Raw genomic sequence first — 18,926 nt, forward strand, 5'->3', positions numbered from 1 at the left:
AAGATTTGCATAATTGAATTCATCAATATAGATTATTGATCTTAAGGTATCGTTAATCTTTCCTTTGTTTTACAATGATAATGATAAATAGTTAAAACTATTAAATTATATATATATATATATATATATATATATATATATATATATATATATAAGACAAGACATACATTGGCTAAAAGGCTTTTATCGATCTGTCCAGGATTTACCAAATCTGAAACTATCGGTACTCCAAATAACGGATGTCCTGAGAAGTAATGACTTAAAACTAAAAAAAAATACAAGGGAAAACTAAACAAAATTAGTTTCGATGAAATATTTCATTAGTTGTTTTCAGATGATAGTAAATTTTAGAAATTATAATATTTCATTATTAAACTGTGTAGTATCTTCAGTATAATGACTAAGAGAACATGTAGGAGAATGTGTATTAGTTAGCAAACCAAACTTTTGGTTGTTCTATTCTCAAAAAGCGATTTATTTATATTTTCTCCATTGTAAGTGAAATGATCAATACTTAATTTAACTATTGAAATTTATTAAAACTGATTAGACTGTGAATCTTCAACAAACAAACAAAAGTATTAGATTACTTAATAATTCATGAAATTAACATGATATTTACCCAATTAACTAACCTGTTTCAATAGTTAAAAAGTGTGGGCCAGTTAAATATGAAACCAGAAGTTGATTTCGTCCATGTCTATCGTTTAAATGAGGAAAGCTACGTGTAATACGATTTAAAAACACAATGAGCAGTTCTAAGGCGATTAGACCAGGTCGATTCATCTCCATATCGCTATCATTATTATTGAGATTACTATTATTATTCGATTTGGTACCATTCATTTTGATTGAAATCGTACTTATTATACAGTTAAATAACAATCGAAGAAAGCCATCAAGGAGTGGTACTAAAAATGCGGTTAACTGATGAAGACTTGTTTTATGAATATATGAGAATAGTTGACTGAAATGTTGAGTAATATTGTAGAGAAAAAAAAAGAATTCACTTTAACCAAGAAAAATGATTGAGTTTAAGCAAATTAATTCTAGATAGAAATTTAATTATATTTAATAGGGGAGTAATACGTAAAAGTATTAGATGTTGTATATAATCTCTTAGATTTTGTCACTGAACTTAAACAACGTTGACCTCTAGGTCCATCAGACATTATTAAATCGTTAGATCTATGTTTACATTTAACTGTTTTCAGTTTTGGAGGAGATTTGTACAGACAAACAGAAGGTGTAGCTATGGGATCACCGGTTTCTCCAATTGTTGCTAACCTATTCATGCACTCATTGGAAACAAGTGCAATGTGTTCCAATCCACCAAAAGTTTGGTTAACATACGTAGATGACACTTTTGTCATTATAAAACGGGATGATTTAGACGAACTTTTTAAACATGTCAACAGCTTTTATGACAAAATCAAGTTCACCAAGGAGTTGGAATTTCGTGAACACAAATTACCTTTTCTAGACTGTTTAGTTGAAAGGAAATATAATGATTGTTTAAAAATTAGTATTTTCCGAAAGCCAACATATTCAGAGAAATTTCTAGATTTTAAGTCAGCACATCCACACTCTACCAAAGTGACTGGCGAAAAATTTGATCACAAGAGTTCAAAAACTTGTCACTGAACCAAATGGTATGGAAATGGAAATGAATTTAATTACATACACTCTAATAATGAACAATTATCTGAAGGATTTTATAAACAAAATAATTAAGAATGAAGAATGCAACGATATTATTAAAAAAAGAGTTAAGAAAAAAGAATGGGTTAACTTAGTGGTGATCCCATTCAAAAGAGATCAGGTGGATCCTAACTATTCAAAATGTAAGAGTATTTTTTCGAATAAACAATACTTCAAGATCAAAACTAGTAAGCATCGAAAAAGATCCCATACACAAGGAGGAACAATAGAATTGTGTCTATTAAATAAAATGTAGTGACTGTAATGCAACGTATGTAGGTGAAACACCAAGGCAACTGAATGAGAAGGAGAAGGAACACAAACTATGCTTAAAGCATTTTCCTAAATCCTCAGATAATGTGAGGAAACTTGAGAACAAGTCAGTGATAGCATTGCACTCAATAGAATTGGGTCATACAATTGCTTTCAATGGCACAAGAATCCTTCAAAAAGACTTTAATTCTTACAGAGAGAGACTAACAGCCGAAGCTCTACACATATGGGCAAATCCAAACAGTAATAATTGGAGAGATGGAATACGATTAGCTGTACCATGGCAACTAATTATTAATAAGTAAGATGTGAACTCCTTTTCCATTTTATCTGTCTCGTATTATCTGAGTAACAACAATTACATTTAATGGTTCTAATCAGTTGTATTATCTGAATTTGTTAAACAATTAACTGGAATATAACAATGGGAAGATAGAAGTAAACAACACTAAGTGAATTAACTGGAACATTAAAATAACACTAATATTCAGTTACAAATACATTCTTCCTCTTTGGATTCATTCCCTTGTCTTGTTTATTTATCTTCATTTTATTCATACTGTGATATTTTTGATTCATATCATTTATAAAATTAAATGTTTTCTTAAAAATTCACCGACCAGAGACTACATATAGTGGATGAAATTTCTTCTCATTTACGTATACACACAATATGTTATCTTAACGCTTTTTGTTTCACACCACATGTCTCTTACACACTAATACAAATACCTACTTTAAACATTTTTAATATTGATTGGATGATCTATTCAGTATATAGTCAACCGAAAAACCATGTACCTATTTATATTCGATAATTTTGGTGTTTGATTATATTTCCCTGAAAAAGCTTGGACCAGATTGCCAGGCGAAACGTTGGATTTACTTCAAATTCATTCTCTGAGATTTTACAAATACATTCTTCCTATTTAATATTCATGTAGATTTTTTAACAATTTCTATTCTGAATTTGTTACCACGATTAGTTGTCGATAGTAGAACATAAATAAGACATTACTATTCGTAAAATAAGAAACTTTGAATAAATGAATGAACTGATTGTGTTTACATATGCAAAGACTTTTCAAATTGGAGAGGATACAATCAATCTTGAAGACGCTTCAAAGTAAGACAATAATTCTAACCCATTTTATTATTGGTGGCAGGATCTCTGATACCTGTTATTATTTATCGAAAGTTACAGAAATTCATTCGTTGTAAACTAAAACACAAAATGATTAAAAATAGAATTGAATAAAGATAAACACTTTTGTATATTAAACTGTACATAAGTCATATTGATTGTTCATTAGGATTAGTATTATTGTTAGATTGGAGTTGATTAAGCATGTTTGAATAAATATGTTTCAGAAAATGCGCTATCGGAAAGCTCACGGCCAGATGCAGGACTGTTTCTATAATAATATTCAGATGAGTTGTGAGATCGGTGAAGTCATGAAAGAGAACTATTAGCGGTCTTTGGAAAAAATAGCTACTTTTTACTTTAGACTAATACAAATAACAATAGCTACAACCAAGTATATTAGATAACTCTGAAGAGGCTGCCTATACTAAGTTGTGAAACGTAGGAAATTTAATTTTCCAATCAGAGATATTAGAAAAATATTAATTTTTTTATAAATTATAATCAAAGGTGAAAGAGTTACCGAACAGCAGATCGATTAGCAAAACTTTCAATGGTGGAATTGATTCGATTCACATGACAAGCTGATAAAAGACATTCTAATGAAGTATCTTGCATGTAAACGCTAGAAACAACAGTTGTAGAAACATTGAATAGTTCACGATGAGCATCAACCCATTTGCAAGCATCCATACAAAACTAAGAGACAAATAAACAAAAGGTGACCAAAAGAGTATGAGGAAAGTGTAATTTTCAATTTCACTGAAAAGTGTAACCTAGAATATATATACCAATGCATTCGTATGAAATAGATTATAGAGTTAAAAACAATGAACTCTCTGAATGCTTATTGTACTAAACGATTAAGATAGGCTAAAATGTGTCATGTAGAAACTTATATTTCAGTTATTAAGTATTTAGTCACTTTTGGATTAAATTTCAGTAAATACAGAGGTTTAAAAACCTTTTATTCACAAGACAGTTAAACATAAATTTAGTTGAAGTAAGATTGAGATCCGGTGGTGTCCAATGGTTAGAGGTTAGGAACTTGAGGCTTAGACCTAGGTTTCGTAGAAGTTGATAGTTAGTTCCAAGTGTTTCATTAGTTTATATTTTCATTTAACTTTGTTGACAAAAATAAGTGTGACAACAAAGTCTTATAATAGCAGCACACTACGCAGCTTGTGCATGTTTGCACTGGTTTATTTTGGTGAATAATTAGTAACTTTATTCATGCACCACTTTTATAAACACGTGGCTGTCTGAGAGTCTGTATAACACCATAATACCTAGGTATACAAGACAAGATAATAATTTCTACATTGATTTGTCTGTCAAGTCAAATCCACATACTACATCATTGAACATTACGTCAGTCAGTTCATCACAGTATACGATCCTTACGTTTTACAAATCCCTCACTCTATGCATGTGGACTAACGTGTCAGTATGTATGAAATATATCCATTCCCTAAAATGGTTCGTATTTGGTTACTTATATCACGTTGTTACATGAATCTAGTTTCACAATGGGGTAAGTTTATAAATTATACGAAGTTAACTAGGGGTGTGAAACCGATTGGAGTAGAATGAGCTCGCAAAAAACCATTTATACTTTTTAGCAAGCTCTATGAAATCGATATTATTGGCAGCAAATAACAAAAAACACTAGGTTTAATGTATTTAAAAGAATGGCGAAACAACTGAAAGCTTATTTAACTGTTTTGCATTGTTTCTATCATAATATTCAGATTGTCTTTCCTATTCTAAATGAATTATTTTTTTCAACATGTATATGAGGAAAGTAAAGTATGGTTTTTACATCTATGATAAGAGTGTGTCACTTACTGGCTAACAAACTACCACGGATGATAAAACTCTAAAGATAGGAAAATTAATCAATTACTCCAAAGACAATACGATAAGACTACTCATTGATGCGGAAAAGTTTAAAATCAGCATTTTGTGTTTTAGAGGGATAAAAAACGAAGTAATGCAAACAGTTTACAATTTATTTACTCAGTATTGTTTGTTTGAATCTTCCCATTGATGTTAAGGACTGCAACTGGTCAGTCTCTTATTGGCATATGTGCATACTGTGCATATTGCCTCGATATAGCCTCAATTCACAAGCATTATAAGCAAAGATGGATAGTGGGTAGCAGTGGGATCCAGGACGCGCGTTCCGTCCCATTTGAGACTCGTCAGCCAGATGTTCACATATGCCAATAAGAGACTGACCAGTTGCATTCCAAAACATCAATGGGAAGATTCAAACAAACTATACTAAGTGAATTTAAACTTTATCCCATTGCACAAGCGAGTGACTATCAGGACTCAGTAGCTGAGTGGATAACGCGATGGCGTTTGAAGCGAAAGGTATTGGGCTCGAGTCCCAGAGCGAACATCAACTCCGAGATGCAGGTACATCCAACTGACGAGTTCCAAATAAGACGAAACGCGCGTCCTGGATTCCACTGCTAGCCACTATCCATCTTTGCTTATAGTTTACAATTTATGTTTACTAAAATGTTGATCCATTCGATCTGATTTCAAAATGTCATATATTGTTGACTAACAAAGCTTTGTATTAAAATTCAGTACATATAAGCATACTTGCTTAACTATAAGGTAAACCGATCAAGATGTTATGGAAATATTTAGTTTTGTGAAAAGGTTTCTGATATGAATCAATATATAGCACCTATTGGATTTTACTAAGATGTTACAGAAATGATATTCTGTGAAATTCGGTGATTAAATAAAGTTTAATAAGTGTTACATATAATCTGCTGGTAAATTATCACCATAGTGTAAATATAAACGCTGACTCCATCTACCAAACCTTTATGGTAAGAATAAATCGTTGGAGAAGTTTACCAGTTGTTTCTTACACTGGAGTTGCAGTTCTTTACGTTTATAAGAGTTCTATGGTTTAATTAAACACCAAAGTTATGAAAATTCGGACGGACGTTGTTGAGAAGCTGAAACCAGGGAAATAACAAATGTTAGATGCTTCTAGGTTTATAATGGCCTTCGGATTATGAAAAAACGTTTGCGAATTGGTGATTGTCTCAATATCAGAATAAGTGGGTAGAGACAAGAATTTTCAGGTTTTAAATTACAAACTGATCTTAGGTAAACGATAATTATAAGCCAGAATGTACTGGGAAGATGCTTTATCCTTTAACGGGACTCTTTATCAGAGCGCATTCACAAACCCACTACAGTGACTTAACCTGGGACATTTGATCCGGAACGCGAACGCTTAGGTTCTTGACCGCTGAGACTGAAGGTCTTTGGTTTGAGCCTCTGCAATAGGGTCGTAGATTCACTTAGATGAAAAGTCCTGAACTAAGATGAAAAAGCTGTCAAAGGTGGTCAAGCTAAGATCAGTTCGTGATTCAAACCATGATATCTTGCCCTGTTAACACAGTATTACTTATATTGCTATTCAGATAAGTAACAAGAGTATGACACGGTCTACTGAAAAATGCATTCATTGTTCTTGCAAGTTGCACAAAGTAACAAAAAATAATATTCATCATTACCTTTTCTGAGATTGATTTTATGTCCGGTTTGATCATTGCCAAAGCTGGGGGTGGTTTTTCTACACTGACTAACAAATTGACATCATGATCTTTTAAACATCCTTGTTCTAATAAGGGTAGCCACTAAATTAAAATAAAACAGTGGGATACAGTTGGTTATACAGTCAAGTTTCCCATGAATCTACAGCTAAACAGCCTTTCAGGTAACATATTACAGCAGAAATGAAATACACTAGTGACTTTGGGATTATATACGTTGACTGACATGTATTGAATAATCTACAAGTGATATGAACCAACAGTAAAAGTATCTGTATTACTTAGGAGATTTTAGTCCTTACTGCAAACCGAAATTAGTCGGAGAACCAATATGAGGCAGAGATCACTAAATAATTGTTTTATTTCTAGTTCAGAACTGCTAAACGTGTGTAACGACAATTTAAAAACAAGTCTAGCGATAAGGTTATTTCTGTTAGATAAATTGGCTGAAATTCAACAGCATACATTTTGGGAACATAGACGATTGAATTCTAGCATAACACGTTATAGGTATGGTGTCCTGTTCAGCAAATGAAGTGCCAAGATTGGAACTTGGATTTGTTTTTACGTGAGTGCTATGGAAAAGTCACAAACTAGAAAGAAATAACTAAGTGGTGCTAATTCATTTTTATTGTCTTTTGACCTAGATTTAGTTAGTTATGCACTTCCCATATTGAACAGTTTTAAAAGAATATTACTTACAGAATAACCAATTACAGTTTCTAAAGAGGCAGATGATTCAAGTTTTTTCGTTTGACAAATTACATGATAAAATGTAAATAACAGATAATGATTTTCTTCCAAGTTTCCAGGTAACTGAATTTTTATTTCATCGAAAAATTCTGGCGATCTAACAGTTTGGTAATAAAAAAATAAATGTAAGACACTTAGATCTTTAACTAAAATGGAGAAATCGAAAAAACAAGCAAGACTAGAAGTTATGTAATTACGTAGCTATATGAAGCTAGATAATATGAAATTGGGCACTGAGATTCATTGTTTTATTGTATAAATAATTTAAACAAACAAGAAAGTCACTTAATATATGTAAGAATCTATTACGAAATGCATTAAATGATAACTGTTGTGCTAACAAATTTCCAATAATCGCAAAACAATGTGGACGAGTTTTCGTAAAGTTGTAACTTAGCTGTATCCTGACTAAGAATGCGGTAATTAAGTTAATAAAATGGTACCCCAATAAGCTCTACTTTGACTTGATCAACAAAACACAGTTGCTTTCGTATGTTTAGCCTATTACTAAAAATTTGGTGAGTTTGGATATTCGGTACGTTTCCAAGTCAGTGAAGTAGAAAAAGATTTGTTTAGATGACAACATAAACACTCTTGTCCAAATACTTTTGGGTAGACTGACAAAATACTGTTTAACCAGACATAATAATGTGAAATTCATAAAGGAGAACGATTTAGCTGTGTAGATATTCGGACGACAAAAGTTAGTATTATTAAAACTGAATTTTAAAAACTAGTAAGTGAAATATTATGGTGGTTATCATTAGAATTTCACTTCTCAGATTTAATGAAACTGTGCTTAAGTGACTGATAAACTCTAATCACAATTAATGAACTGTTTATAGAATCATGTGCTTTCAGAATATGGATAATATTTATACCTAGTACATGGTTTAAAAAGCAAAGTTTAACACTGTTTCTAATAGTTTACGGGTGAGTTGAATTTTCATTATTATTATTATTAATAATAGTAATAATATCAAAGAGGTTAACTTTGTATATAACATCTATTCAAAGTGGGAATTCGAAATTCATGTCAAAATAGCCAGTTAATAGAATATTTTATAGAACTGAGGTTACTATGAGTCATTATTGCATAGACTGATTCGTTGCTTTAAATCATAAGAAAATTACATTGATTGATTATTTGGTAGTAACTCATACCATGTTTGTTCATGTCTTTAGTTCAAGTTGTATTGTGGTCACTAGTCTAAGTGACACGGAATGTGTTCTGATGCTACGTGTTTGTAAACAAGAAGAAGAAATAGCATATGAGTGGTAACTAGCATGATACTTGAACCCAGAGTGTCCTCTCTAATCCCTCCAACCATTTAATATTTGTAGAAGCATAAATTGGACATTATTGGTTAAGCAAATAGGAAAGAATTTGTTGGGAGCTAAAAATGAAGGCCATTGCAGCTTATAAACAATGTGTTAAGAAATCGCTAGTTATTTCTACATCTCAATATATATTTATGCTCAGAGTAGAATTTTAGTTCGCTGAAAAATGAGCTCATAAATCAAAAATGTAAATAAATGAATTTCACAAAACAGCTAGTTATAATTACGCTGAATATTATTTCGAATCATAGTGTCTTGAAAGATTTTGTAGATAAACTAAATTCTTGGGATAACAGATACTTATCTCTTTTCTCAGCATACGTATTCAATTGTACATGAAACAGATGCTCTAGGTCAATCAAAAGAAGCAGAGTCGGACAACCACACAACATAACAGAAAATTTAGCTTTTTTTATATTGAATTTAATTCATCTCGTCAAATGTTATTTTCTCTTTAACATAAGGCTTTATCATGAACTTTATTTAAAACTCGATTTGACTTAGCAAGCAACAAAACTGTAGTTGAATTTTTCTCAAAATTAAGTATTTTGTGTTAAGACAGAATAAATTATTAAACAAATGTTGGTGAGACTATAATTTACGGGCAAACCAGTCCGATTTAGCATAACAAGTCTTGGATTTTGGCGTGAAATTCATTCTTCCATTTGGCCAAATAGCGTCTTGAGATTTTAGCTGATGTCAGTTCGTGATGAAAACCCTAAGCCTAATTCCTAACGCTAATCATTAACAGTAAATTATAATTCTAATTCTTCACACTAGTTTATAACCCTCATTTAATCTTAGAAAGTAGATAGTCACCTCAGAGTCACTCAGAGATCGGTCATAAAGTTGGATCTTACCCAAACGTTCTTACTAATCAAAAGAATATAAGCTAATTGTTAGACAACAATAATTAATAGGATATTTGTTCACCATGATAAAAACTAGATAACTTGTGAAGATGATCATAACATATACATGTACAGATCACTGGTTGGTATATAAATTTCATATTGTGTATAGATAATTGACTGAATTGTAAGCCAGTCTGGTGAAAAAACTAGACAGAATTTTTAAATAAATTATGAGATGATCATTAACTATTTTTAGAAATATTAAATAGTACATATTGAAATTGATTACAGTGATACAGTCGTATTTATTTTACGTGATCATTAAAATGTCAACTGTAAATAAGATAAATTTTCTACTTCTTATTCAGTAAGTTTCTTATGCTTAAGCTTATATCGTCATTGATATATAGCTGTGGTCACATTAAGGTTTAATTGGATGTTATAGTTGGAAACCTTAAACAAAGTAACATGTATCTACATTACCAAGAATAGAAATCTTTATCTTATGAGATTATTTCTTCTAAGCTTCTATTCGATTATAAGATGTATGTGGCGAAATATAGAAGAATATGATCTATTTACTTACCTGTTGTGATATAAAACTGTAGTGAATGCGTCGCATATAAATCTAGGAGAATTACTTTTGCCATATATAGCCTATGGGATAATAAAATAAATCAGACAAAAAAACTGAATAAATAGGCAAAATGTAGTAAAAAAAAACACCTAATAATTGTATGAGCCTGAGTATAGTTACATGAGACGGTTGCTGTTATTTGTTCTTTGAACTGGGACACCCATAAAAATCGATACAAGCATCTTTCCACTTTACTCAGACTGACTACTTAAGCAATAAAATCATCTGTTATATTTGCTACGTCTAAGCGCTTAGCTTTTTAGAGGAGATCAAAAAGCTTTCAGTAAAACGTGTCCATTTCTTCATTCGAACTATAGACGATGGAAACATAAGCAGAGAAAACTGAAGGACAATATTTTGTGTTCTTTTTCCTCATGAGTTTACAATATCCAATACAGAACATAATGTAACTAATTAACTATGAAAAAGTCGATGTACATTGTAGCATACCTTTTATAGAGTTTCTTAGTGATATCATGCTGTTATTTAAATTGAAAGACATAAGTAGAGAAGGGTTGAAATAGACCATTCGGTTGTAAGAAAAAAATGTATATGACAATCAAAAACTGAACACCAAACCATAATTAATAACAGGAAAATGAATATTATCTGATTAGCGGGGCTACATATTTCTGTAAAAATGTGAAAATTGAACTTCTAACATAATCATTTATTAGTAAAAGTAATCATTGCTTAAAATTTATTAGGGACTTTATTCTAAAACCTTAGTTATCTGCTAATCTTGAGGTTCCGCCGAGACAGTATACGGTGTAGAAAGAGATTTTAAATACCGATGAAAAGAGGAACCTCACTATGACAAGCTAGTTTATTCGAAGATGTCAACCATTATTAAAGGTGGAAATTTTGATTTATACTTCACAATGTTCATCTTCAATTTTACTGCTAGCTACTAAAAACAAAAGTGATCAGGGATTATTAAAAATATGTTTGACAATTCTGCCGAATACTTTCCAAAAAATAAAAAGCTTCGATACATATTGTAAACGATTGATTACTGATTTCAGTAATAAGTATTAGATAATATGGTATACTAAGATATCTAATCTGTTCTACAAGGTCAACTTTTTCTCTCAAAAGTAGATTTGACACGGTTGGAATCTGTATACATTTTCTTGAATGTTTCATACATTAATTAAACAATCTAGTGCCCTAACAATATATTTACTTGACTTTTATTTGAGGAAAAATCTTTTAAGAAAGTCTAAATGACTTTTAATTACTTACGTGAAATTTAATTGTTACCAATGAAAGCAGTTATTGAAGTATTTAGTTACGAAGTACTTATAATGAATGAAATGTTTTACTGCATCCCAATTGTAATAAGTCATAAATACAAGAGTTGTATTATTGAGGATAAAAGTGCAGACCATAATTCTATTATTAATCTCTTTACATAAATGCAACATGAGTGATTATTAGTTTTACCTTTATTAAAATATATCGTTCATGAATATCAAGTTATATATATATATACTTTGATTTCATAAATCAGAGTACATTACAATGAAGAGTGAGTAAGAGAAAGATCACGGTATTTATTCAACACAGTGGAAAAATTCTATGTCTGAAAACTATAATACCTCAATTCGATACCAAGCTGGGAATCACGGATACTTGTTGATACACATAAACGTATCTTTCAGTCGCATGCTTAGATTCATCAAACAGAAATTTTAAATAAATCATTTTAAAAAATCACTTACTGGAAGCACTTTAGTTACAGCAGAGTCACTATACATTAATTGTACACGGACAGTGATATTTCGAGAAGAAGCCTGTTTTGAAGGTGGAAGACTAACACTTCGTGGATATACATATAAAAGGTTCCTATGAACAGAAAAGATAATAAAAAGATAAACATATGTAATAATGAAGGTATATAAATTCATAAATGCAAACAAATAATTAAGAATCTAGTCACAACACCACAAATTTCATTAATCTTAACCAACGCATTCACTTAAAATATAAAATAAAATCAGATGTTGAACAAAGTACACACTGATTGCAAATAAGTGAACTAATTAATAACTATAAGTTTATTGAAGTAGAAATAATGTTTATAAAATATTATTACTAATATCCACGTAGTAGCATGAATAAATCAGCTGGGTAGTCTGTAACTGTAAGGTAAAATGGAGCGAATTTCAATCTTCGAGAAATTACGAGTACTTAGAAGCTGGAAAATATAAATAATAACTTATCAAAATGAACCCTAGTTTTAGGATATTTTGGAAACTAACCAGAGACACTAAAGAACGTGATGAAATGTATTCTAAGAATCTATTAACTAGCCATAGGTTAAATTGCATTTAAACGGTAACTTAATGACTCCGACAAGCACTAAACTGAAATCCACGTTTAGTTTGATCATTATTAATAAATAGTCACAGGATCTTTACACTGTACAAATTGAATTCCAGAAAGCTTCTATGTTCTAAATATTCAGGTTAAAATTACACTTTACTGTAATTAGAGAACTAAAGTACAATTTGATTACATGTCTGCTTATCGACTTATTTTACGAAAACTTACGATTAAGGATGCGTAACAACACACTGTATCAAAGTTAGCACCGTTAAGTCATTCAATGAGAATACGGCAAGTCATACTTTAGTCTCAGTCAATTTGTTACCAACATCAATTCTTATCTAATTGGTTACTGAATTACTTCCGATTCGGCCAACTTCACAGATCACAGCTTTATATTCAAACTTTTAAAGATCTATTTTGACGCTAGCCACTAATGAAAACATATTTATCATTTAATAAAGTGTTACGTATAAAATTGTGTAGCTTTATGGTAGTAGTTTTCGACATGAAATAAAAATAACTAGAGGACCATGGAAAACCTGTAACAGCGAATAGTTATTTTATTTTAGTCTAAGACTCCTCAACAATGTACACGTACAACTCTACACTGGATAATACTTATATCCAATTGGTTTCGTGAGAGGCATGATATCATTAGAGTGAGAATTCAGTATTATAGGCTAGGACTGAACAGCTGAATAATGTACTTAAAATTAATCAAAACAATATTTTACATAAAATCATGTAGGTGTACATGCTCACATGACACATAATTATAATTAGGCTCCTGATCAACATTTGAGTATTTTAAAATGATGAAGAACGATAAGGCAGGTATCATGTGCATTTCACTACATCATAGCGATTCAAACTATTTCGATATCATAGCTTTGCTTATGTTTACAGCTTTGACGAAGTAAATCTATTACATCAGTAAAGGTACATTATGTTGGATTCAACAATGTGACTTTACTGATGTACAAAAAACAATAAATACAAGGATTTCACAATTGATACTAGTAGGTTCCTGGTTATTTTTTAAACGGTGCAATTGTTGAAATAATAAGTAGTATAACCTTCAACAATCATTACAACTCATCCAATGAAGTGGCAATCTTGATTTAAAAGAGAAAAAACACTTCTATCTAGTCTGTAAACCAATGAATAATGGTTAGGTTAACCATTAGCCGATAGATAAACAAGGGAGGAAACTAAGAAAATAACTGACTGAAGTTGAAGATTTAAATCCCAACTCAGTGGTTTAAAGATAACCAACTGTCCGTAAGACGAAGGTTTTGGGTGTGAATGTTATTAAAAGTAAGGCGAATGGAAGTAAAAATTGACTTTTGGTAATCGTAAGTGAATAGAGATTGAAGCTGATGATGTGATAACTAAACTGGAGTGTCTAAACTACTGAGTTACAATTTCATTTGACTTTTGACACGTACTGAATTGTTAAAGGGTTGATGAAACTATCTAACTAATGAAAAAAATTAGGTAAAAAACAAACAAAATCTGAATCTTCGACCCCATTTTCAGCAGTCTCATAGTTTTTTACAACAGAAAATAAGCCTACGCAACAAAATCCATCAGAATAGTCAGTAAACTGAAAGGTTGAAAGTTGTTCCAAATAAGTGAACTAATTGTTACTAAAATCTTATTCAAAACGAGTCATTAGTTTAAGTTGTGTTCTGATTATTTTTCACAAAGTTTAAGTAAGACCAAGTACTTTTACCCAATGAAGACTATTTGTTTTTTGTCGTTCATAAGTTGTTTTGCTTTGACTAACACATAGTTTTTAAAGTTACTTCAATATCTTATATCCCAATGTTTTTTCCTCAGATAAATCAGACATCTTAAAAATCTATATATAGCTGATAACCTATTGTACTAGTAAACCTCTTTAAATAATCAACGCTGGATAACTATTCAGTGAAGTAAGTTAAATCGTTATTTAATTACATAAAATGTGATAATTTTCAAAAAAAAAATATAGAACCTCTATAGAATTTGATCATAATCCCAGATAACCATCAAAAGATATTGTTTGTATCGAGTAAAATGGACATATTCTAAATTGTTTCATCAGGAAAACTACGTCAAATATTTGGAATGTAAACGTTAGGAAGATGAAATAATTTTGATGCAGTATTGTTCTCTCAGCTAGACAGTTTTGTCGTGGAGCTTTCATCCTTCTTCTTAACAATATCATCCGCACAAACTTGAGGTAGGAGAACGATGAAAGCTCCACGACCAAACTGTCCAGCTCAGAGAACAAAACTCTATCAAAATCATCCACCTGAGCTACAAGTCTTCTCCACCATCTCAAGATTAAATAATTATCTGAAATAATCTAGCTACAGAAAAAGGTCTAAACACGTCATTTTAGATTATTTTCACCAGATAATAAAATTAGAAATAAGTTTCTTCTGAGCGTTTTTTGCTCAACAACATAACTTATGGTGCTTTTCAGAAATATTTTTGACAGCCAGTGTTGCCCACATGACTTAATTAGTCAATCTAGCCAAGTCATATTACATATGAAAAAAAGACCTCAATACAAGCATAAGCCTCAAAAAGACTAACATAATTTAATCCAAACATAAAGACTGTAAGCTTTGGAACTCCTCTACAAACATGCAGTCTATTCGATGATATCAAGATACTAATAAAATTCAGTTTCACACTTGATATCTGACAATCTATTTGCTTTAAAAAATTAATCAGACATTAATTCTTGAATGATGATTCTAAAGTTCAAACAAAACGTACTTAGTCCCATATAGCGAACTCACCAACAAACATAAGATTTCCAGATGACTATTATTTTTACGTTGATTGGACACTTAATTTGAAGAAAAATTTACTTGTCTTTGTCTAAAAAGATATCTGATGAATCATCTGTAGAAAAGCATGCATTTGATGTTTTATATAGTAACGAGAAACTCAATTCTCACAAGCAACAGTAGTTTAAGAAGTTAAAATAAACACGAAAGAGTACTTAAATAAAATAAAACTGATTAGAATAATCTACTCGCCTGTAGAAAACATATATGGGGTATGTAATTGCACACAGTGCTACCAAAAAATTATCTAAATGTAAATACATTCGTACACAGATATACGCAAACAAACACACATACAAGAGTACACCATTACACACAAGATTTATGTCGATATGAAAAATGCAGACGAGATTTATTTAGTCTAGAATTTTGAGATAATCTTGAATGTTTTTTTAAATATAAACGAAGAAAAAACTTTCTTAAGAGTTTATTAGATATAGAAAGTTGTCCAATTCATAAAAGAAATGAATAATGTAAAATACATAGAGGTATAAACTTAACATTTTAATGGACATTTTCATAAATATTCTTTACAGAAAGTAAGAATAGTAATATAACGGATATATTGCAGTAGATAGATAATCCCTAGTTTCACAATTTATTTATTTATTATTTATTTAAACAAATAAATATTGGCACAAGGAGACACCAGACATATATGCGCCACACAAATCTCATTTGATTTGTGTGAGAGCTGTGATACTGCCCAGGTGCTTGAACCGAAACAGGTGGTTTTCTTAGGGGGCCACACCCCGAGCCTTTGACCTAAAGGTCTGATCCACAAGGCAGTGGAGCATCGTAAGGAGATGCAGTCCCATAGTAGCCGGTGACCAACGATTGATTCATACGCCATTTGTTCCCTCAGGATACTGGAGCCCGTATGCACCATTGGTTTGAAATCAGGGTTTTCCAACTTCCCTTAGTGGACTTTCCGTGTCCACCAGCCCGGTTAAAGCGCCGAACATTCACTTTTCGTCCTCTCAATTTCGTAAAGAACAGTAATGTCACGAGAAGGCAGTGAGTAGGACTTCCCTGGCAGAGGCTATATACGCGTGGCCGTGTGAGAGCATTTCGAGAGGGAGAGTGGCCCCTCCCCACTCTCAGACATACCAGGGCATTCGGGGGCAAAATTTGTAATTAATAATTCGGTTGGAAAAATCGAAATATGTAAAGGAATCTAAAAAGAATTTACAAATGAACCTAAAGTAGGATAAATAAATATTGGGCAAATTCTGATAAGCTATTATGGCTCATCAATTATCAAAGAAACTAAAAAAGAACAGTCTACATTTTCATTAAACTAACAGATATTCAGTGTTTAAACCCATGTTAGTTATTAATATTTATTGTTCATACACACGATTTCCGGATGTTTGTTACTTATTTAAAACTGAAGTTAGAGTTGCACAAAACTGTAGATGGATATAGAGGATGTTGAAAGTCAAACTTACTTACTTACTCCTGTTACTCCCAATGGAGCATAGGCCGCCGACCAGCATTCTCCAACACACTGTGTCCTGGGCCTTCTTTTCTAGTTCTATCCAGTTCTTGTTCATTCTTCTCATGTCTGTCTCTATTTCTCGGCGTAATGTGTTCTTTGGTCTTCCTGTTCTCCTTTGACCTTCAGGATTCCATGTGAAGGCCTGTCTTGTGACACAATTGGATGATTTCCTCAAAGTGTGCCCAATCCACTTCCAGAGCTTCCTCCTGATTTCTTCCTCCGCTGGAATCTGGTTTGTTGTCTCCCACAGTAGCTTGTTGCTGATAGTGTCTGGCCAACGGATCCGAAGTATCTTGCGTAGACAACTGTTAATAAACACTTGTATCTTCTGGATAATGGCTTTCGTAGTTCTCCACGTCTCCGCCCCATACAGTAGAACTGTCTTCACATTTGTATTGAAAATTCTAGCCTTGGTGTTGGTTGACAATTGTTTTAAGCTTCAGATGTTTTTCAGTTGTAAATATGCTGCTCTTGCTTTGCCGATCCTCGCTCTCACATCTGCATCTGATCCACCGTGTTCATCAATGATGCTGCCCAAATATGTAAAGGTTTCCACATCCTCCAAAGCTTCTCCGTCAAGTGTAATTGGATCGGTGAATATTGTATTGTATCGGAGAGTCTTGCTTTTCCCTTTGTTTATATTGAGACCTACTGCTGCTACACTGGTCGTCTTCTCCTGCATTTGTTGTTGCGTTTGTGATAGAAGAGCCAGATCATCCGCGAAGTTTAAATCGTCAAGCTGCATCCTGCCTGTCCACTGTATCCTGTGCATTCCTCCAGATGTTGACGTCTTCATGATCCAGTCGATCACCAGGAGAAAGAGAAAGGGTGAGAGTAAGCAACATTGCCTAACACCGGTCTTTACCTCGAATGAATCGGTGAGTAGTCCTCCGTGAACGATTTGGCAGTTTAGTCCATCATAGGAGTTCCGTATGATATTGACTATCTTCTCAGGCACGCCGTAGTGTCGAAGAAGCCTCCATAGTGTCGTCCTGTCCACGCTATCAAATGCCTTCTCGTAGTCAATGAAGTTGATGTAGAGTGATGAATTCCATTCGATTGATTGTTCCACAATGATACGTAGAGTTGCGATTTGATCTGTGCACGATCTATCCTTACGAAATCCAGCTTGTTGATCTCGAAGTTGAGCGTCCACGGAATCCTTCATCCTGTTTAACAATACTATGTTGAAGACTTTCCCTGGTATTGAGAGGAGAGTGATGCCCCTGTAGTTGTCGCACTTGCTGAGATCGCCTTTCTTTGGTATTTTGATCAGAAGTCCTTTTTTCCAGTCTGTTGGTACTTGTTCTCTATCCCAAATCTTACTGAAGATAATGAGGAGTATTTTCGCACTTATTACTACATCTGCTTTCAATGCGTCTGCCGGAATGTTGTCTGGTCCCGCTGCTTTGCCGCTCTTGATTTGTCTAATGGCCATGCTGATCTCTTCAATTGTTGGTGGGCCAACATCGATTGGGAGGTCTGTGGGTGCTGCTTCGATGTTGGGTGGGTTCAGTGGAGCTGGTTGATTCAAGAGTTCTTTGAAGTGTTCTACCCATCTGTTTCGTTGTTCTTCCATGTCGGTGATTACTTTGCCTTCCTTGCTTTTCACTGGTCTTTCTGGTTTACGGTAATCTCCAGCAAGTTTCTTGGTTGTATCATACAGTTGTCTCATGTTTCCCTCTCTTGCAGCCTTTTCCGCTGTCATCGCTAAATCTTCCACATATTTACGTTTGTCGGTTCTGATGCTCCTCTTCACTTGCTTGTTTGCCTCTGTGTATTCGGCTTGTGCCTTGGCTTTTTCCGCTCTTGTTCGGCTGATATTGATTGCCACCTTCTTGTTCCTCCTTTCTTTCATTTTATCCAGTGTACCAACAGTGATCCATTCCTTGTGATGGTGCTTCTTTTGGCCCAAAACCTCCTGACATGTTGAAACGATTGCCTCTTTGATA

The 18,926-nt window shown here is 32.7% G+C and overlaps 1 protein-coding gene across 1 annotated transcript in view; it reads right to left on the bottom strand.

The window, feature by feature from the left end:
* Positions 1-12,203, bottom strand: part of Smp_211000 (putative dock) — a gene marked incomplete at both ends in the record, with an annotated part of 49,104 nt that extends 36,901 nt beyond the window's left edge. The window contains 7 exons of the mRNA XM_018796810.1: positions 168-265; positions 636-967; positions 3,642-3,817; positions 6,670-6,792; positions 7,411-7,558; positions 10,243-10,313; positions 12,018-12,203. Coding sequence (XP_018651915.1) covers positions 168-265; positions 636-967; positions 3,642-3,817; positions 6,670-6,792; positions 7,411-7,558; positions 10,243-10,313; positions 12,018-12,203 — 1,134 coding nt within the window. The remainder of the gene's footprint in view (positions 1-167; positions 266-635; positions 968-3,641; positions 3,818-6,669; positions 6,793-7,410; positions 7,559-10,242; positions 10,314-12,017) is intronic.
* Positions 12,204-18,926: the final 6,723 nt, after the last annotated feature.

Source organism: Schistosoma mansoni, chromosome 4 (genome assembly GCF_000237925.1).
Source record: "Schistosoma mansoni strain Puerto Rico chromosome 4, complete genome".
Classification (NCBI taxonomy): Eukaryota; Metazoa; Platyhelminthes; class Trematoda; order Strigeidida; family Schistosomatidae; genus Schistosoma; species Schistosoma mansoni.